The sequence below is a fragment of the Pocillopora damicornis genome, chromosome 13 (assembly GCF_964200805.1).
Source record: "Pocillopora damicornis chromosome 13, jaPocDami1.2, whole genome shotgun sequence".
In the NCBI taxonomy this organism is placed as follows: domain Eukaryota; kingdom Metazoa; phylum Cnidaria; class Anthozoa; order Scleractinia; family Pocilloporidae; genus Pocillopora; species Pocillopora damicornis.
Genome location: NC_142682.1, coordinates 5,454,715 through 5,476,379, shown reverse-complemented (window position 1 = coordinate 5,476,379; position 21,665 = coordinate 5,454,715). Strand labels below are relative to the sequence as shown.

The following is a 21,665-nucleotide window of genomic DNA, read 5'->3' as shown; positions in this document are numbered from 1 at the left end:
AAGGAAATGACTAATCACATAAGAAAGTCCGATTTTACTTGGAAGGAGCAAAAATGAATGCTACATGATCTAAACCGAAAATACTGATAGGAAATTTGTTTTCCAGGATCACAAAATTGGTTATCTGTCGCTGTATATTACATGAACGTTCCAAATAGTAAATAATAAAATTGCTATAAAAAATTTTGAAACGAAGCTAGTGAAAGATATAAGAAATTATTGAAGACATCGGTTTTGTCACTTGCCCGGAAAACTCTCGCCTTGTGAAGTTGAAATACACAAAAGTAGACTGATCGAATTGACACATTGTGAAGGTCCATCGGGATCCTCCAAGGATGGTAAGTTTGTTTCTACACGGAGAAATGTTCCACCGATAGATTTTTATGGGGGGCCTTTTTCCTTTCCTTTCAAGATGCAAAAAATTTAGCGGCTTTGAATATTTACAAATGCAAATGTAATTGTTGAACCAGGACTTCATTTCCCATAAATTTAGATGTTGGGAAATCGGAGGGGAAAAAAGAGTCAGCGGAAATATTCACTGAATCTCAAAAAGACTCGAAAAAGCAGCGCTAACAGCAGATTAAGTGAAGCAATGATCAGCGTAAGTGAGCTGCAACTTATGCAATTTCAGAAAAGAAGCCTGAAAAAAATTTCAGGCATCGACGTGTTTCGAACCCAGGCCTCCCAGATACTACCAATCGAGCTACGAAGCCACATGTTGAGAGCGCACACATTTTAGACGGTTCTTCTTTCTCGTGGAGGAATCTAGTCATAATATTAAATAAAATAAATTTAATTTGACCTGCTGATGAAAGTCAAGTAAAGCAAGACTTACAGAACAGAAGACTCAGACATCTAGCAATGTAGTTGGTTGTAGCTTTGGACGTTCTTGAGAATTACATTCTGGTACAGAGGACGGCAAAGCATTTTTACTTGACTCTCTTTTGTATGGAGCATCAGGAATATCGAAAAAAAGCTTTAATTGAATAGTTTTACATACCTATTTAAACAAATGAGTGCCGCAAGAAACGACCTAGTTGCAGTCATCAATCATTTTGTTACATTTGTTTCCCCAATAATCCATAATTAGCTGGCTTTCGTCATCATCTATGCACTTAATCTTGATTGAGTCTCGATTGAATGCACTTCAATTCTTGTTTGTTTTCCTACTAATGATTTTTGACTCTACTTTTCAATTCCATTCAACCGAATCGATGATTAGGTGGCTGAGAGCCGGTTTAATAAACCAGATGACGTAACTCCAGGGACGAGATCTCGTCAAGACGAATATTCGCCATTCCTTCATGGTCGGATTGGTTTGTTGATTTTCAAAAACTGTCAAAGTAGACAAACGCCGGCAGTACTTTGCCGTCGCGACTGTCAAGATAAACGTAAATCGCACGTGTTCCGTTTCTTGGGCTTAATTAAGCGCCCGATCCATTAGGCCGCTGGAGATAAACTGTTCATTTTTGCGAGTTTGCAAGCATCGAGTCAGGTTGGACCGACCATGAGCTCAAACATGAAAACTGGACGTCGTTCTTGGTTGGTATGTCGCTCGAATAGAGCATCTTTAGTCGTAGAAAAGGACGACGAATTTAAAAACGGAAGTTGCACTCGAGAAGGCAAGATTTCAGACTCAGTGAAATACGGTAAAGGCAGTTCATTCAGGAACTTGCAGAGCGGCTCAAGGTTTCTTCCAAAGTTGGTCTCCAGAAATAGGCCGATAAAGAATAAAAACGTTGATGGAGTTATCTGTTTGACTGTTGAGCGGGAGAAGAAGTACTTGTCGCGAGCTCAGATTGATCCCACTGCTCCAAGCGGCAGGACGATTTGCACACATTTCAGAACACCGTGGAGTCTTTTACCAGGTTTAAGTCACGGAAAAAACTCCAAAGTACTCTGTGATAACATTGAAAAAAGATCTTTTTGTGATTCTCTATCGAGCCTTGCTTGCTCTAGTTTCAAGTCCAGTGGTTCATCATCATCAAGTAATGAAGTGGGGAACTGTTTTATTTCCAAGCGCAGCTCGGTATTACAATGGGTAAATGCGCTCTACTGAGTTACAAGGAAAATCGCATTTTGGTAATGATTGTAACTAGGATGATCCGGACAGAGGACATACCGATTGAAGTATAACCACAAAGAAAAATATAAATGATATGGTTTATTGATGAAATATTTGCTAACAATTTGTATTTTTGGTAAACTAAAGCGTATAGAACGTAAAACTAGCCACTCAGTTGCCAACATTAAATGTCGTGGTATACATGATTTACATATTCTGAAAGGCTCAAACTTCAGGTTACGAAATTTTTCCGTCTGTCCCTTCAAACCAGTCTGCTAATTATAAGTCTTAATGACGTAACAGCCGAGGGGCGTCATGGATCAGTGACACAACATCTTGTATTGCATGTTTCACTGGCCTTAGCCATAGCTCTTTGTTGTTGCACGTCACAATAAAAACGTGCCTTGATTTAAAAATTTAAATGCTGTCAAATCTTAGAATCTTTTGCATAGTATGAGACCTGTCAACATTGCTGAAATGCTAAGATTCTGTTACGTTATTAACAACTTTCACAACCTGAACGGGTTTGGAATCATCGACCAATCCCTCTTTTCACCAAAAGTATCAAATTCCTCAGCTTCTCAGGTTGTGAAAGGCCATTTCTAGTTTCCCGAACTTTTTTTCAGCAATTGTGATGCTTATCTTTCGACAGGTATTGTGGTAAGAGTGTAGACAATGGAAATAACGTCATTTAGTTGACGCGTAAAGATCCAGACTGAAGATGTGTGCTTACTTTCGTCAATCGATTATTTTGTTACTTTGAATATGTGTTTTGTCGGAGCATAGAGAGTTCTTTTATCCTGTTCGGAAATAAAGAAATTGAGTTGTACGTCTCAGCAAACGGCGGCCAACGGTCAGTTGTGTAGGGTGCAGCACTATACGTTCCTTAGTCAAAAGGCAATAATTTTTTTTCCTGTTATCACGAGAAAAACTCGTTTATCATTCAACCAGAATCACGCATGAACTTTTGAACGTTGTTGGGCACAAGCCAAATGCAGGATGTGTCTGACCAGGAAGAGATATTTTTTGCGGTTTTTAATTAAAGGAGAAGGCAATTTCAAACTGGTCTCCCACATTGCATTATGGAAAAACCAATCTGTTTTCCTGAAACATTTGCAGTTCCTGAGTCACCCTGAATAATTTTGGCTACACATTCTTCATTGATGTTTGAGATCGTAGAATAAAACATAGATATCTTGAGTGGTCATTGGAATGACTGTTTCCTTCCAGAACTACAGCTTTTTTCTTGCTTATTTATCCTTCCCTTACTTTTGTTTAGCATACAGTTTTATTAATTATCTTGTTTTTGTTGCAATGCCTCGTAAGCAAGAAGAAAAGCTCTGATTCTATTAAGTTTGCATGTGGTCTCGCTCTTTCCTCTCATCCATATATCAATAATGTGAACACGTTTTACTGAAAGATCTAAGATATTTAACTTCGAAGAGTCCTCCGGACATTTTAACTGATGCCAATATCTATTTCCACGACTTGTTTATAGTGTGTTACATTGTGAATCAATGACATATTCATGCGAGTTGACGAATAAATAGGCTTCAAAGGTGCTATTGATAGTTTCTGCATTAACTGAGGGGAAAATATAGCTGTTTACTTTTGATTTAGAAAATCCTCGTCCAACTAATAATCCTTAACAAAGTAATACGATGAGAAACCGCTTAAGACATTTGAGATTACTTATAATAAAAAAAAAAGTTCATAGCAATATTATGCTTTGTTAGTCAAGAACCGTAGTACCCTTCTTTACATTTAAAAGAACGAAACAATGACCTTTGATATTGTATCAAACTTACTCTAATTGACACGCAGAGCGTGGTGGCTTACACGTGATAGCTGTGGCCTACTGAGCAATGACTGAGCATTTTCAAAAGGGTGAACGTGTTTGTTTAATTAACCGTTTCTTTACCAAGTTTAATAGACTGAAACAAGAGTGCAACTGAAGAATGTATGCAAATAGCCGCATGAAATTTTGGGAGTTTTTCTGAACTATATTTCAAAACAGAGGGAATCCTGTGACTACCAGTTTTGCAGTACTTGAAGCCAAGAGGGGACATCCTCTCCTATCGAAGCTATGGATTTTTGTCGAGACGCTTCCTGTCGTCTTTATAAAGTACTTGCGTTGCATGCAATTTATGAAACGAAATGATCTCTGAAAGAGTCAAGAGAAGCAAAGTCAAACTCTGATCAATGCTCTCTACCCAATTGTTTGTCTTGATTAAATTTCTTTACATATTCTATGAAAAGCTTATTGAATGAATAGTGGATTTAAAAACAAGATTATTTCTCCCCCCTGGTTTTGCTGGTGTCACTTGGATCAATTGATGGCTTTGGATAAAAATCGTTAGCTTATTATAGTAAGATATTTCTCAACTCGTGTTTGAATCGCTTCAATTGGAACTCCGCTAATAGGAATAAAAAACTGTGAAAACTTTGAAATGATATAATGGAAACCAAAAGAGACTATACCGTTTCTGCATTTCTACTTTCTGCTTGAAGAAACTATCTCCAGCATGCAACAAAAATCCAAATTTGTAGTGTTCCGATGAGCATGGAAAACGTCAGCTGATGCTAGAAAAAATTCAAACGATATCTGATAAAGGTGTTCTCATAGAAATGCCAAGCCTTAAAACCGTTTGTGTAAATTTTTTAGCCAATTTTCAACAGCACGAAACTTTGTAAGTTTATCAACTGACTTATGAACATCCTTGATCCATTTTTCCGGTTTGTCCACGTCCAATATGCTGCTGCAAGCAATGGACGAAACAGAATTACAAAAAGAACTTGCATCATCTTCATCTTCTCCATAAACATCTTCACCTCCTTCATATGAAGGCATCCGACGTGGTTTTCTGCCTGTATGAGGCCGCAGACTGAAGTCGTGAGCACTTCGCATGCTCACTTTGCTGAGCTTTCTCTGAAATCTTTGATTCGTCTTGGAAGCTTGAGTTTGCTTCAGATCAATTTTGTCGTTTCCTGAGCTAGTCGACTGTCCTTTCCTCTTTTTGCCGTCGTTTAATGAGCCACAGTGAGTATTTCCAAAGGATTTTGCTGCTCCAACGGTATTGAGTGATTGTATCGAATTACCTCCCAGTGATGCTGAAGGCCTAGTTACAGTGCAGAGATGTCTCGAGTAGTCTAATGACTGTCTCCATTTGGAGAAGCGGTCGTTCCTTGCTAACATCTCTCTTGATGTCATCTCTTTAGCTTAATATGTTAACAGACATCTCTCTGCTTCCGTAGTTAGGGAACAAAGTTAATCTATTTGGATTTTTATGAATTACATAATCGATTATCATTAATTTTATGCAGTGTGACGAAGTCAGTGCGTCAAATTGATTCAGTGATTTGATTGACAGTCATATCACGCCATGGGGGATAAAATGAATATTCGCAATGGTCATTCTGGTGGTGAATAGAAAGCCTACGATTTATCAACTTACTTTGCTCTTAAGGGAAGACATATTTTCTAAAGGAAGAAAATTCGAGTGGCGTTTAGTTATCGTAAATGTGATCGAGCTATTTCTGTGAATCGACCCAGAATACTTCTGTATTTATCCGTTTCTTGGAGACATGAGGCTGATGCAATTCTGAGCCATTCAGTCAAGAGCCATGTGTAGAGCAAGGAAAATGTGCGTCACACATTCTCAGACGAATAATTACTTAATGACTTAGTTGCTCCATTTGCGGTCAACAAAGCGAACGTTTTCTAAATGTTTTAAAGCAAGTTAGCGGTTTTAGCCAATTAATACATCGCAAAATAAAGATTCGGCTTTACTCAGGGTAACCCTTTTTTTATCCATACTCAAAAGAAATGCCGAATTCGACGAAAGATCGAGCAGATATGGTCTACAAAATCTTTTCTTCCCTCAATTCAAATGGGAGACAGAGGGAGAGGGTCTTTCAATGTGTCGACCACAAGTCTCTGGATTTCCAACAAAAGTCACAATCGGGAGCGAATTGAATTTAGCTAGCCTCAGGAAGTCAGTTTTTGAACATTTCAAAAACAGTTAGGAGCATTCAGACTGTATTATCTTGTAATTGAATTATTTATCAATATGTTTTGAATGTCTCTTTCTTTTGATTAACAGCTGTAGCGTTACCTACTTTTAGCTTTTCTTTTAAGTTATTTTAGGGTTGTCATTTCAACATAGATACTTGATTAGGTTTTTTAATAATTAATTATCTGCGAGGTGCAGTGGCTTTTCATTTTTTATAGTGATATGTGTTCTCCCCTGTTTAACTAAAGTTGATTATACTACTATTATTAATATCTCTTATTAGTTCTTTATCTATTATTAGTACTAGAAGAGTGCTTGATGTGGAACAGGGAACACTCACCCGGCCGGATTTCAACGACAATGGGTGGGATGGGGAAAGAATGCCCTAGGTTTCATTGTAGAGTGGCATAGCTCATTGCTTCAAAGAAAGAAGAGCAATTTTCCACAGCCATCCTCTTTGCGCTTTTGCGATCTGCTCTTGTCTGTATAGGAGGCTCTAGGAACATTAGGAAAGTTCAGCGTGACATTAAGAACAATTACATTTATATTGACTTTATTGAAGGTGCCATCTCCTGGGTCTTTTTATCGCCAATTTTTACATTTCTCAATACCAACCTTTAATTCTTTATTGTTGTATTTTAGCCTAGATAAATCTTACCTATTTCAATCAAAGTCAACAGATTTTTAAACATGTTTTGTTTTTTTTCCTTAGCAAACATATTAGTAGTGTATTTATATTTATATTTTTATTGTTATCGGTATATATAAAAAATAGAGAATTACAGATTCCATTGAAAATCAATTTTAGCACTTGAAAGAAAGATATTTCTTATTCTTATTACTAGCATCATCATCATTATCATTATTATCATCATTATTGTTGTTATCATTTTTATCATCATCATTATTATTATTATTATTATTATTATTATTATTATTATGGACCTTAAGTAGTCAGGACGACAACGCTAAGAAAGGCGCCGATTTCAAAATGAATTCAAGCTCACCCAGAATGCTGCGACACATCCGGGACTTGTTAAGAGTTACCGGGGGTAAGAAAATGACTTGCCGGAACGTGCGCCAAACAATAGAGAAAACGGCCTTAAAATCATCAGAGGGGCGATTTTTATCTTAGTTTCATTTGAGTCCCTTTGAATAAACCACTTTTACCATATGGCTTTTGAAGAAGAGAGATAATAGAGGTCCTTTGTACCTTTTCTAGGAACGTCGCTTATTGCCTCGGCTTTTCCCCTAAATTTGTCTTCGAAGGGCTCCGGTAGGACCTTTTTTAAAACTCCCGCGAGTACGTTAATTTTCTCTAAGCTCCGCCTCCTCTTACAATGCGGTAGACGATCGGCGATTAGTGCTGAAACTGATCAATAGAAGCTGAAAGAAACGGTTTACAACAGCTTTGCGATAAGGAATTAATGATAAAAGCGACAGGTTTTTTTGGTGGAAAAACAACAAATAGAACAGTTCAGCATCGAAACTAACCAATGCCGCGTAAACATACAAAAGCTATAGAAGGCAGTACATCTTGTCCCTGATTCAACTCAACACAATGTGTGACATTTTCTTCCTTTCGTAGAAAAAAGTGTCAAAGTGACTTCTAAGACTTCATTTCGTCAATACTATTATAGAAAAATCGTGCAGGTTGATTTTTCCGATGAAAATCGAATCGAATCCGGGTAATGATAGAACCGAAGTGTTTGTTCAGTAAAATGTAGAAAGAGATGAATATGTAACCGTCAGTATCAAAATCGAACTCTCATCCAGCGTGTAACACGAGCACGTAGTGTGTGATTTTTCCTAACAAGAGCATAAACAGAGAAAGATGATTTTCGTCTTGTCACGAGCGTAAAATTTCTGAAAAGAACGTAAAAATTCTGAGTCCCCATAGGGAATCGAACCTGAGACCTTCGGATTCCGCGCTCCAATGCTCTACCACTAAGCCACAGCAACTCTGCAGCGAGGGAGATCTATTACGAAGTTCATATGACACGCGTCTTGTATACTGTTAGGATCAGCAATGTCGATAGCGTCATGTTTGTAAATAAAATTTTTTCTTTATCCCACGCTCGTGACAAGACGAAAAACATCTCTCTCTATTTCTTTAGCGAGCTCAAAACTTACCATTTCCCTAATTCTATTTACAAACATGACGCTATCGACTTTGCTAATCCTAGCAGTATGCAGGACGCGTGTCATATGAACTTCGTAATTGACTTCGCTCAGTGGTAGAGCATTGGAGCGCAGAATCCGAAGGTGAGATGTTCGATTCCTCATGGGGACCCAAAAATTTGTTTTTGTCCCATGCTCGTGACAAGACAATAAACATCTTTCTCTATTTCTTTACCAAGCTCAAAACTCACCATCTCTCTAATTCTACTTACAAATAGCATAAACAATAACGTTCTAAGCTATTGTTTCTTAATTCCGCCTTGAACAGTTAATGAGCTAAAGCACTAATCTTTGTCTCCAGATTGCGCTTCCTTGCTCATGTTACAGATCTATATTTTCTCGCTACTGTTAGTAAATGTCGCGAGAACAATAGGTGTTCTGCGCAATAAATTTTTTTAGTACGAATTTCACGAATGGCCGATGAGTTTACCTTCTCTCAAAGCGCTACACCTCAATTAATTTCAGCATAACGCTAATGTACAGGGTTGATTCCAATGGTAACTTAAATAATCCGCCGTTGGAGATATCATTCTCGTACCACGAAAATTTTGGTGATTTCACGCTTTTTTTTTTTTTTTTTTTTTGCAGCAGACGACCAAGAAGTGTAAAAAGTTAACGCACGTGCTGAACTTTTGTTCTACCCAGAATCTACTCTTTTGCCGCGTCCCCATCGCCGTCGTCGTGGGCTTCAGATCCCTATCATCGATACTGAAGGATCTGTTTACCCATTTAAAATAATCAGTACATCTTTTCAACCGATTCTATGATGGATAACTATTTTGCCTAGATTGTTAAAGCTGATTAAACATTACGGGGTTAGTTTTGACTCAATAATACTGGTTCTAAAGTAAGCTTCATCTCTATGGGTTTGAAAGATGCAAAATCAGTTTGAGAAATTTACTCTGTTGTCTGCGTGCTCGTTTTAGTGCCATTAATTCGTCCAAACCGTTTCAGTGGAGCAGAATTTTAGGCAGTGAACTAAAATCACCTAAGTGCTTTCCCTATCAAATCATCAATAACAGTTAAACAATTAATTAAGTGTATTAAAGTTCACACGGCAACCAGGTGGACAATCAGACATAGTTTGATGCTGCTATGGTTTGCAGATTTAATGAATGTAACCGAAGAAGTTACAATTCATAGTGCCTTCAATTTAGTGCCTTCATCAGGGCCCTGATGAAGGCACTAGACAGGAGTGTCGAGACGTTGGGTCTATGAATTGTAACTTCTTCGGTTACATTCATTGAATCTGCAAACCAGAGTAGCATCAAACTATGTCCAATTAATTAAGATTTTGTGGAACTACGAAGGTACCAATTTCTAGAATTCTTTAACAAGGCTACGTACGAACGTTGTATCAATTTAATAAATCGGTTTGTTAAAAACAAGGGGCAGGAAGAAGTTTTATTTGTATTTTATGACAATGCATTGAGCTTAAAGTTCTAATTGAATAAAACCAAAGTCATAATTGGAGAAATCATGCCGTCATAACTATTCTGCAATCAAGACTGTTGAATTGATTTTGTTAGGCGGCCGACACGATTTGCGGTGTAATGCGCCAAAAATGACCTTCCTTTCGTGACTTTAGCGGTTTTTATTTCCATAAATGATCTAGATGATTCAAAATGACCCACATGGAATTTCAGACTCTTAAACCAAACAAAAGACTTACCTGTTAGCATAAGGCCTGAAGCAAAAACAAATTCTATGGTTTTTTTTACAGTACTGTTCAGAGAGACATCAAAAAAGAATTCCGTATTTCTCAGTGTAATGAAACAAAAATCTAGTTTCTGGTAAAAAGATAATTTCATCAGATTAACGGGATCTGATGCTACCCTTTTAAAATTTAACAAGTGACGACCACCTTGTTAACACGTGTTCTACTCGGGTGGTTTCAAGGATCTTTACAAGCATGCTTGTACCGTTTCTTTCAGCTTTTGTAACATACAAACTATAAAACTGGTCTGGGTAAGCTCTCAAGCCACGTTGTTATGGAATCAAACTTTTCTTTTTCATCCTGAAGGCCATTAACTTTGCTTTTTCTTTGTCCTTTCCCGTCAGGGTTGGCAAAGTTACTCGAAATGATCGACGAAACAGAATCACAACATGATCGAGTTTCGTCATCGTTGCTGGTTATTGTGAACGCGTGAACAACTGAATTTTTGCCCAAGCTGCTTGTATTTCCGGGACGTTTTGTTTCTGGTAGGCCGTGTGTCCCTACCCTTAAGTTCTTGTTTCCATACTTGTTAAGAAATGACTGGTCCTTATTGAAAACTTGTTGTTGACAAACTCTTTCAGTGCTCGTCGGGTTAACGACTGAATTTCTGTCCGAACTACTTGTCCAGCCGGGACGTTTCGTTTCTGGTAGGCCGTGTGCCTCTACCCTTAATTTCTTGTCTCTATACTTGTTAAGAAATGACTGGTCCTTATTGAAAACTTGTTGATAAATTCTTTCAGTGCTCGCCGAGTTAACAAACCTTGGATCCTTTTCATGAGAGTCAGAGCTTCCTTGAAGAGCTCTCCTTCTGATAAACTCGACGGCAGCAGTGTCACTGAAGGATCTAGAAGGCCTTTTAGTTAATACTGTCATTGAATCGTCGCAAAGATGACGAGAATAGTCCAAAGAAATTTTCTTTCCTATGGCATGTTGGTTGAAAGAATTCTTCATGTTGATATCGGTGATGATGATAATCCAAATATCAGACGAAGATTTGTTGTAGTTTGATAAGTTAGTGTTTTCGGAATATCTTTTAACCCTTTACCACAAAGAAGGACAGATACTACTTCCCACTGGAACTGAAATGTTGTTTAGTGTTGCTTCCGAACTGTTGTGTTCCTCCAGACCTCAAACTAGTGCGGGTTTATCAACAAAAGAAATGAATTGAAGTGAGCTCTCCATTAAACAATAGAACTGAGACAAAGGGGTATGCTATATTAGGACTCAGCGGTATAGGAAATCCGCAGCTTTGGCTGCGGGAGAGGGACGAGGCATGAATAGAATACCGAGTAACTCATATCATTACCCAAAAAAATGCCTGTATATTTTCGAGAATGTTCAGTGTTCTAGATCTTCAGATTACGAAGGTTTTCAAGGCTGTGCTGGCATAGTGGCCTGGCACTTTCCTTTAAACACTTAAAAAATATCTCTAAATGATGGATTTTAAAGATATCTTACATTATTCAACTTCTTTCCTCTCGCATCAACAGCTGCCTTATCTCAAAATAAAACTGATTTGTTTACTCTCTTTCATTATTTAATTATTTTCTGGTTGCTAGCATAACAATACATTGCGTCATGAAATGAACATGAATAGCTCCGCACACACAGTGACATCACCCGGCAATAGTGCAGAAGCACCCCCACGCTTTATCTCCCAGAGCCAATCAAAAGATGTGCAAGGAAGAAACGAAAAATTCTTCACTTTAATGAATCTATATATTAAATTTATTATTAAAATATTTGGAATATGGCGCGGTGTAAGCAATTTCAATGGTCTAGACCAATCTCTATTGATTTTATATCTGAGAACGTCGAAGGGATAATGCAACACAAATGCACGCTAGCGTCACTTTCCCGATAGGATGCTTAAGAGACTTCAATGTTGAGCGGAGACTCTCGCAGTGTTTGTTGCAAAACAGATACCTTGATTTGACTCACTAATTCGGTTATAAATAATAACTGATGTTCGTGACGAAAGCCGCCAAACGCTTCCTTGCCGTGGTTTAACCTCTGACTCCAATCAAACTAACAATTATTTTAAAGCTTTACATTAAAAAGCAAAAAACAAAAACGAGAAACAAAAAAGAATAATAATAAAAAAAAAAAAACATGGCTAAAAGGGCGAGCTGACCTCTGTTAAAAAAGAATACTTAACAGCTTACATGGTGAGTATATAACAAAAAGGCAAAAAACCCGACAAGTGAGCCAGGGAAATGAGACAAGAAGCTTAAAAATCGCTGGAGCGCATAGGAAACTACAGCTATAAGAGGGTAATTAGGAAACTTATATCTTTTGGATTCTGAGTTTCATGTTTGCATCAGACTAGTTCAAGGTGTCCCGTGATGTTTCTAGCCATCAAAAAGTATTAGAATATACAAAACTAGGTGTTAGTTCCAAGCATATTTCTTCCGTTTTTTTTTTTTTTTCATACTTTCCATACTTCTTTAAACAATGCGTTGTTATCCCAAGGTCATCTAGCATTGCCATGCTATCAGACAGTGGATTGTTTGACAATCAACGCAACAAGGTAAAGCTTAATTAATCTAATACCTTTCATCTAGTTTTATTTACTTTGGCTTGTCATCTTTTTTCCTGGCCACTGAATAAGAGAATTATCATCGCGTAGCGGCTTGCTGCACAAGAAAACTGAAGACCATGTTGTACTGATGGAACGAAAACTTCCATGAGATTTTAGATTCGCTTGATAAGAATGCATTCCCTTGATTCCTTTCATAATCTAATTAGTAAATGTTTGGTAATTAGTAATCAAAACTCGAACTAAACTACATATTATATGCTAATTCGTAAAGACCAAAAGAAAAGACAGATTTTTTTCTTTTGTAGAAAATCCTGCGTTGGGATCGATCTCTACCTCTAATCTGGTAGGAGAGAACGGTCTCTTCTTTTACGCAGAATAGGGTAGCATAAATTATGCTCGAAAATTCGAGCAGTATGCTTTTGAACGGCGCCCCTGAAAACATGGCATTATGCCGAAACTTTAACTTAAAATTTTTCTTCATGCTAAATTTGATAAAGAAAAATAATAACTTTTGAGAGCCCCTCAACCTGCCACCCCTTCTATTCCTATCATTAACAGGTTAAACTTGTTAAGAATAAAAGTTTATCTCTTATTGAAATGTAACATCAAGGGAATTGGAAAGAAGCCTAGCCATTATACCGGCATTAAGCTCGATAGTTTAATTATAGCATTGTGCCCAAAATTATGCCAGCATAATTCATCTGACCCTAATGATGAGGTAACGAACCTTATCCAGTGTCTGCAAATGATATCAGTGTGTTATTACGAAATACCTACAATGTAAGTAAAATTTAAAATATTTTCGTGATTAATTAAAGCAGTCGGAGTGTTCGCGCGTGACTAGTTGTTTCGTTATTCAGACTTGGTAAGACTATCACAGGCAACTGTCTACCCCACGGTCAGGATTAGGTCGAGATCAGTCATTTTTCTGAGCTGTTGTTTGGTTAGATGAGATATTCGTAATTTATGTAAACTATTGTTTTGACTGATGCTTCATTTTGTCATTGATTAACTGGCGTTTCGCGCACAGTAAATGTAGTGTCTGGAAATATTGTACACCTTCCCTCAAACATTCAGAGAAGGTCTCAGAAATATACCCCCCTTCAAGCTTTTTCAAAGTTATCAAACTTTGGAACCAATTTGCTTTGCATGGGTGAATCTGTGTACAGTTTGCTCAACGAAACCTTTGAAAGACGAAATCACGATTGCGCCCAAATGAAATAATAGGATACAAACCAAGGAAAATGAAGGACGCTTCTCTTTATAAAAGGAATGTCATTTCTAATTCGTGGATAAGCTATGACGACTAGTAAGTTATAGGGCAAGCGTTTCGTTAGTCTAAGCTACAGTGCAATTGGTTCGAGGAGCCAAAATCAATTTATTCCATGAAAGCTGTCAACCACACGATGTGTGCTCAGCGGTGTGGGCTAAAATTAGTTTAAAGGTTCTAAAGTTTGAAATAAAGTAATTGGCGAAATTAATTGCTGGGGGCAATGACTTCAAAATGGGCTTATTTACCCGTGACGAAATGAATTCGTATTTTTAATGCTGAGAAATATATCAACAAAGGCATTGGTAGTGTAATGGACTCGCACAATTTCCCTTCTCCGCAGATGTCAAGTTTTATTGAGCCTAAGGAACAAAACTGTATGGCTAACGACGCAGTGAACTTAAAAAATGACGAAGTTAATGGCAACGGACGTCGAAGACGCCTTTCATCTTTCAGCGGAAGCATTCCAAGACACGCTAAATCTCTTGGCTCGCTGGAAGCTGCTGGCGAGAGAAATGAACCTGTAAATTGTGTTCAAGATGCAACAAGCACGGCAGCAAATGGAGGTTTCGTTGGATTGCATCGTCGTAGAAAGATATCACTGCCTAGTAGACCCGTTCAGCTAAAACCTGATCAGTTTCTCGAAGGAGGACGTGTGGAGCTGGCAAAACGAGAAGTGAATCTGGATGCACATATGCCTGCGTTTTATGAAAACCCTTGTTCAGTAAAGAAGTATACAAGTACTCCCATTCGAAAAACTGAAGCAAACGGATGGATGTTTGGGGACAATTCTGTCCTAGGGGGAGTGAGTGTCAACCAAGGACCTCGGCAAAGACGGATTAGTCTGCCCGTATTGAAGGTTGACAAATCGCCGGATTCGCTTCAACCTTTTACAAGCTATGACTCTAATTCAGCCGGTGAGCTGAGTGACAATTTTCTTAACCCTTCTTCTATTCCTCAAGTTCAAAGAGGTCCATTAACAGGTAAAAAAGCGGAGACACGTCCGTGGAATCAAAGGCTATGACTCATGAAAACGTCGAACAAAATTAAGAGATGGCCACCGTTAAGATCTCATTTTCTAGATTGGAATCTGGATACAAAATTGACACCCTGTTTCCATCCTCCTGTAGTAAACACAGAGAGAGAAACGAATGTACGATATGCCTCAAAATATTTTCTTTGCGAACGATACTCTATATTTGGAGATGCACATCTGTTATCACACTTTGCGGGTGAAATTAAGTCGGCAACATCTAAGGTCGAGTCATTAGCTACGGGCAGTGACTCATTCTCAGTTCTCGTGAAACTGATTGAAGAAGAAGCTTCAGTTATATGACATGTGTTGATGTGAAACAAAATATTCAGTGATGATAGTATGCTATGTGTTTCTAAGCGCAATTTTAAAACCTTCCCATGCAAGTTTATTAATAGTTAACTTTATGGTAATTGATATCAGAGGTTATTGACCTCGCTATTTTCCATTAAAGCCCACAGTTTCTTCTTATGGCACCCTAAGCCCGTTCTTCCCAATCGTAACAAAAAGCAATATTTAACTTGAATCTTCTGATACGTGCCGTCCTCTTTAATTCGCCTGTCGCAATGTTAGTTTATAACTTAAGCTTTTGGAAGTGACCAGTTTCTTTGTCAGGATACAGTATAGCCGCAAACGCTAATCACACGTATTTCAAACTTTACTAGAACAAACTTGACACATTGTTGAATACGGTAACTGAAAATGACAAAATTACAAACACGCGAATGAGCATAAAATAACTTACATCGTATGAGTGAAAGTACTGGAAAACGACAAAGCGAAATAAACAAGGATACTTACAAGACGAATGTGACCAAACCAAAGACGAAAACATGAAACCCAGAGCTAGATATGTAACGGTAATTTTCACAAACTAGACAACTAACCAAATAAATTACGCGCAACCAATATATATATACGATATGCAAATAAACATAACAAGTACAAAACTAGTAACTGACAAAGGACACTAATGGAAGACGAGAAAATAAACACCTAACACGAAACTATGAAACACCAACACTAACAAAAAATGATAGTACAAATTCTTGCGCCTACATTCAGTAACAACGTACGAAAACAAATAGGTTCAATCAAACAATAGTCAATCGAAAGTGCAGTCACGTGCATCTGAATTGAAAATCAAGTTGATCGAAATAAGACTGAATTTCAACATTTATGAGGGAAATTCCTCGAGAGTAAAATATGTGAGCGAGGAGAAGATTGCTAAGGTTATTCCTGCTGTCTGTTTTTTTTCACTACTGCTAAGTAGTGGTTAGTTTAGTAGTTTTTTCCACTACTGCCTAATAACTAGTGTTCATTATTGCGAAGATCGCTTTCATATTCACTTCTTTATCTGCAGTTTACATATATGATTTTCATTTATTCACCGTCATTTGTTTATCACTTTACGGGTTTATTTGGAACGAACATAACAGCCTAGTTAGCTTGGTTGGTAGAGTACTGCACCAGTATCGCTTGAACATGCGTTCAAATCCTGTACAGGCCTGAATTTTTTTCAAGCCGTATTTCACTTGATAAGTAGTGTTAGCTTAGACACTTAGGTAACTAGTCACTTAAGTAGTATTCATTATTGCGAAGATCACATTCATGTTCAGTTTCTTTCTCTGTCCACACAATTTAGTATCATCGAGATATATTTTTAACTTATCCCTCTGCTTTTTAAATGGTATCTTAGATAAAACAAATACAGAGTTAATTGCGCTCGAAATAACAGATTTTTTTCACTTCGATAAACTTCCCTTTACACAATGAATTTATTCCCTGCGTGATACATGGCTGCAATACATAGAGCCTCTCTCGATTCTTGAATGACCCTTGAAATGTTTCGTGGATCATTAATAGCGATTCAAGGATTGTCTCAGGAAGGAAATATCTTGATAGAAGAGGTTCCGTTTCCGTTCCCGTTCCTGATTATCCCGCTGAAGCAGGTAATTTTGGGAAATTTTTCAAACGTTTGATAATTATGCAAAATGTTAGTCGAAAGACAATTTGTGGATAATTGACATATTTACACTGAGTGCCTAGAAGAGGTTTAGTCAATAAAGTAAGCTTCATTTTACCCTGATTGATGAGGTAAGTTCTGTGCTAACAACCTTTAGTCCTTTGGGAGGGAAAACATATCCATTACATAAGTTCCATAGGCGTATTTAATTCATTTGGTTTGTTTCTCTCATTGTGTTAAGTTAAGTTGATAGAATATTTATGACGTTCAGCGTATTTTCAAGATGTTACTTTGTTGAGTTACGAGTTATTTTTGTGGCTTTGCGTACCGTTTAGAGCCTCAAATTCTTATCATAAAGCTGACATATTTCTTCATAAAGTGCTGGTAGAGAGCGTAAAATTCATGTTTTTTCTCCTTTAATACGCATCGAGGTTTTGCTGTTTCGAAACGAATGCGCAATTGACCGTCAAGAATGTCAAAAGACCAAATAAAAAGAACAAAGAAACAAATGTCGTTCTGGAGAGCTATTAAAGAGAAATAGAAACTTCCCGAGTTCCTCGCTCCCTCCCAGTTACAGTGCCTATAATTGATTGGGCTTTCATGATCACGTTTCGGAAAAGTTGGTATTTATACTATGTGCATACTCAAGTTGCGGTCATGATGTCTTTTAGATAATGAAGAGCAATTGAAAGTACCCATACATATATTTTTCTTTTCCTGATGGATAGCTATGTGGCTCATTTGGTGTTTGCAGGGTCTAATCGATATCAAAGTCCCGCCAAAGCCTCCGTGTTTCCGTGAGGAGGAATCGGTCGTTGCTAATCCATAGGTCACAAATGGGTCCTGGAAAGTTGTAAATCTTGGACCACGCGTTTTGTACGTGATGTCTGGATAATGGGCGTTTACCTCTATTTTAAGACACAAAATGTTTCGTGATATCTACTGCGATGTTCAGCCCGCCGTTGTTTGCTTTCCAAGAGCTGGGCTAAGTTGCAAACAAAACCCAAAATCCACCATGACAGTTGCACAACATACTGCCAAAAGCAATTTACAAAACTTAATGAGGCGAAGTTGTTATGGCAATCAAAAGATAATCTTTCTTTGCTCCATGCCATGTTATGTAATAAATTTTGATCCTCAAATTTTATCTAAGTTGGCGTGAGAAAGTGAACCCTCCCCCGGTGCAGACAATGGAGCGGAAATTAGTAAAATTGTTTCGTCTTAAACGAGTCAGCTTATATGAGTTCCTTTTTTTTTTTTAATTAGTTTTATAACTAAATCATTAAGATCGACCACAAATCGTACTATTCGTACCTTTCAATAAACAGACAAACGAAGAGGTTTGTCAATAATTCCAGTCGTCGTAACATGGTCAATTGAGATCCATAAAATGGAAGGAGCGAAAAATATGGCGCTTTAGGGTGTCAGTTTATGTTATGGTTAAATCATTGTTTAGAGGTACTCTGCGGTAGCAGCTGGTGCTCCATGTTATTGACGGTTCCTAAGGACGCCTAGTCATTGGAGAGTGACATCCTCGCTCAAAATCCAGCATGCAAAAGGCCTAAGTGGTAAATGATATGAAGTTCCTCTTTGTCTCCAAACCTCACTTCTGCCCCTCAACATCTTGACATAGTGTAACCAACTAGCTGGGTTTTCCATGAGTAAAAATTTCCCTTTGCTCCTACAAGGCGAATTCGTCGAGTTTAAGTTAAAAAGAATCAGAGTAAATCAAACGGAAGCGGGCGAAATCTTTCTTTTACTACAAATTTTCAGTCCCCGAACGGGACAAAACGTTTGAGCAAATCATGAATTGTGGCAGTATCGATTGATCAATATCGTGAAGGCGCAACGCCAATGAAATTAAAATAAAACGGTTCCAGAAATCACGTGGCGAAATATGCAGCTATTCCAAGATTTATAATTTTCTACCAAAGTTTTCTCTTTCAACTCATTTTCTTAAAATTACGTTTTATTACTTAGTAAAATGAAGCAAGGTTGGGTAAGCTCGGATTTAAGAATAATCTCTTGATTCTTTTATTCTACTTCGCTGAGCCAGCGCTTTATGCAGTCACTTTTTGCGTAATATGCCATATGTTCTCCTCCACTTTTTCGCAAAGAAATACTCGAACCTCTTAGCGTTGAAACGGAATCACAATATGATCTTGATCCCTGCGTTATCGCCGAGCTTTCTCGTCGAAATATCTGTTCCCATGTTTCTTCTTTTGGCAATACGCGAATCTTTGTCGATACTGCATCATTTTTCGCAGCGTCTTTGCCAGGGTTTACCTCATTCATTTGCTCTTTGCTCTCCGGGTTTTCAGTGCTCCCAAGAGAAGTAGAATACTTGCGTAGCACTTTCGGTTCCTTTGTTAAAACAAAAGGTACAGAAAAGCCCGAGCAACTTGGAATTTTCTTTTGCCCAGTGGGCAAGTAATTAGGTAAAGAACTCCGGCGAGATTTCCATAGGTTGTACGACATAATGTCTGTTGATTTAGTCCTCAATGTGATACTCTCACGACGAAAGGGAACCGACGTGTCGAGGTCAATTTCGGGCGTGGATTCTCTCTTACCAAGTACATAATACTTCGAACCTTCCAGAAGGTTGTGGGTAGATATCGAATTCCTGGTGAATCCTGACTTGTGGATCTTGGTCATGGGTTTACTGCCAGTTGCTTCCATTTGTATTTTCATGCGACTCGGTGCTATTTACTTTAGTGGATAATTACTTCGGGGGCTTGTTCAACATTAACATATTTAGATACGTGTTACACGGTAGTCATGGCCTGGATGGCTCACGAAACTATCACGTATGTTACTGTACGCGTATCTTATAATATAGTGACGAAAGAAATTCCGGAATTGCAGGATTTCTCTCGACCGACAAATTGAATACAATAAACCCTGAATGACTGACACTTACTCTTGGAGGCTTATTTGCATTTTCCGTTTCCGCGACTTTCTTCATAAGTGACGGTAGATTAGAAAGGATTAGTTTGTCATAAAAGTGAACACGTTTTGCTTTTCAGCAAGCTTACAACAGTGCTAGTTCTCTCTTTAACTCTGTTTAATCCTTGCGTACCACTTTGGTGAAAAAAAAAATCCTTTAATTGTCGCTTTTAGGTAAGTTTCACTGTGATCGTGCCTTGTTCAAAGCTTCGGCGTTAAACAAACATTAACGGAACAAACACATAACCTATCGAAGTGTTGTTATTAAATCCTTTAAGTAAACAGGCTAGAAATGAAGAACAGTTAATTACAATTTCTTTCGGCGAAAATTCGTTGTCCGTCGTCGATTTTAACATCCAGATCTGGTCCTTTGAATTTCTGAAGAAATCTTTGGCTTAAAATGATTCTCAGTGACAATGTTTAGAAAGTGTTGGCTATTTCTGCAAACTAAAAATAGCTTATGCTCCCTTGAGAAATAATCCCTCCATTCAATAACTTTGTTTATGTTATTGAAGTATTGCACGATTTGTATTCAGCTACATTTCTAAAACAAGGCCGGTGGAGATTGTTCATCAGGCAAGTTCTCCTTTTGCCTGTCAAAAGCAAAGACCCCTTTGTTTTCTTTAAGATCGTTTTCCCTTTACTCACTAAGTAGTAAAGGCGACTTTTGTTTGATCGCTTACGCGGGGAACAATACAACACATTTGTTGAAAAAAAAAATAAAGAAAAGAAAAGAAAGAAGCAAAATTTCTACCAATGTAACATATACTCGTTGTCCGGTAATGCTCTGATAGAACGTGCCATATGACCAGTTATTCCGAAAATGCGTTTTTCTGATATGGCCCAGTTCCATTTCATTTAAAGATTGCTCGAGTTAAACAATTGCAGAATGAAACAACTCAGATTCCAAAAAAGATATTTTCACAATTCAAATTTATTGTAGTTCTTCACTGTATTCCACTAGTTCTTTTGAGAACACAACGAAAAACATTGTAACTATAAATGAAACAATTCACACACTGATACACTTAATTAAAAATAGTTCACACATGTTAATAACTTAGGATTCCATTTCTAAAATTGTAATATTCTCGAGCTCGGAACATTTTTCATATTATATTAACTCCACCACAAACATTCGGGGCAAGAGTATACAATGAGTTGTCGAAGTACCATCACAGTAGAGTAAATCTGATGGTAGAACTCTACATAAGTTACAGCAGACACTCCCGTGCACAGGCGCAAAGCATGGCCCGCAATTTTTCTTCCAACATCTACACCAGCATTTTGAAAAATTTCGGAAGATGTGAGCGCGGAACCAAGCGTAATACAAATTTTATCCTCGATCTGTGACTCCATTCAGCCGAAGACAATACATTTGGCATAAAATTTTTTATCTAGAAAATTATCCTTTTCCCAACAATTAATCCACTAAAAGCCATACCTGGCTTTGAAGAAGGAATCTTACATGGAGACCATAAAATTAAAAGGTCATGTGCTGTTAAGTCACCGCATTATGATTAAACTTTTTTTCAAAGATTTGCAGCTAAAACGCCTCCACGTCAGTATCGTATTCCTCAGCCTGTTCGCCTGTCAAGTCAATCCTGGCGTAATCATCAGAATCTATTGACTTGCAAAAGTGGATAGCGTACTTGAGCTTCTCACAGAGCACACGCTGACACGAGTATCTCGGCATCTTCAGAAGGAAGAAGCAGGTGTAGGACTCGGGCAGATAGTGGTCTGGGGGAGAGTATTTGTCAAGCACCTAAAAACAACACATATGTTAGCAGATTTGAATTGGAATCCTCTACAACTCTACTGTAAGCGCAATTTAACTGGTTGCACTGAACTTTATTGCTCTCTCTTGTATGCTATGCTTCATCGCAGTTGTAAGGTAATTTCCTGGGAAAATCCCGAGGATGAAATCAGTTA

The 21,665-nt window shown here is 37.8% G+C and overlaps 3 protein-coding genes and 1 long non-coding RNA gene across 4 annotated transcripts in view; 1 reads left to right on the top strand and 3 right to left on the bottom strand.

The window, feature by feature from the left end:
• Nucleotides 1-3,950: 3,950 nt before the first annotated feature.
• Nucleotides 3,951-5,355, bottom strand: LOC149035125 (uncharacterized). Its single transcript, XM_089192685.1, has one exon. It carries the CDS (start codon nucleotides 5,274-5,276, stop codon nucleotides 4,704-4,706), a length of 573 nt encoding a protein of 190 aa, XP_089048811.1. The 5' UTR covers nucleotides 5,277-5,355; the 3' UTR covers nucleotides 3,951-4,703.
• Nucleotides 5,356-13,976: 8,621 nt separating this feature from the next.
• LOC113677390 (uncharacterized) lies at nucleotides 13,977-15,296 on the top strand. The gene has a single exon (XM_027194207.2). It carries the CDS (start codon nucleotides 14,102-14,104, stop codon nucleotides 14,810-14,812), a length of 711 nt encoding a protein of 236 aa, XP_027050008.2. The 5' UTR covers nucleotides 13,977-14,101; the 3' UTR covers nucleotides 14,813-15,296.
• Nucleotides 15,297-16,977: 1,681 nt separating this feature from the next.
• LOC149035124 (uncharacterized) lies at nucleotides 16,978-19,539 on the bottom strand. The gene is made up of 2 exons (XR_016182612.1): nucleotides 18,102-19,539; nucleotides 16,978-17,821 (listed from the first exon to the last, which is right to left on the bottom strand). It is a non-coding gene; the product is annotated as an uncharacterized LOC149035124 (long non-coding RNA).
• A 1,110-nt stretch (nucleotides 19,540-20,649) lies between these two features.
• The window catches only part of LOC113677391 (E3 ubiquitin-protein ligase HERC2), a 43,682-nt gene continuing 42,666 nt past the window's right edge, over nucleotides 20,650-21,665 (bottom strand). The window contains exon 57 of the mRNA XM_027194208.2: nucleotides 20,650-21,498. Coding sequence (XP_027050009.2) covers nucleotides 21,280-21,498 — 219 coding nt within the window. The 3' untranslated portion in view covers nucleotides 20,650-21,279. The remainder of the gene's footprint in view (nucleotides 21,499-21,665) is intronic.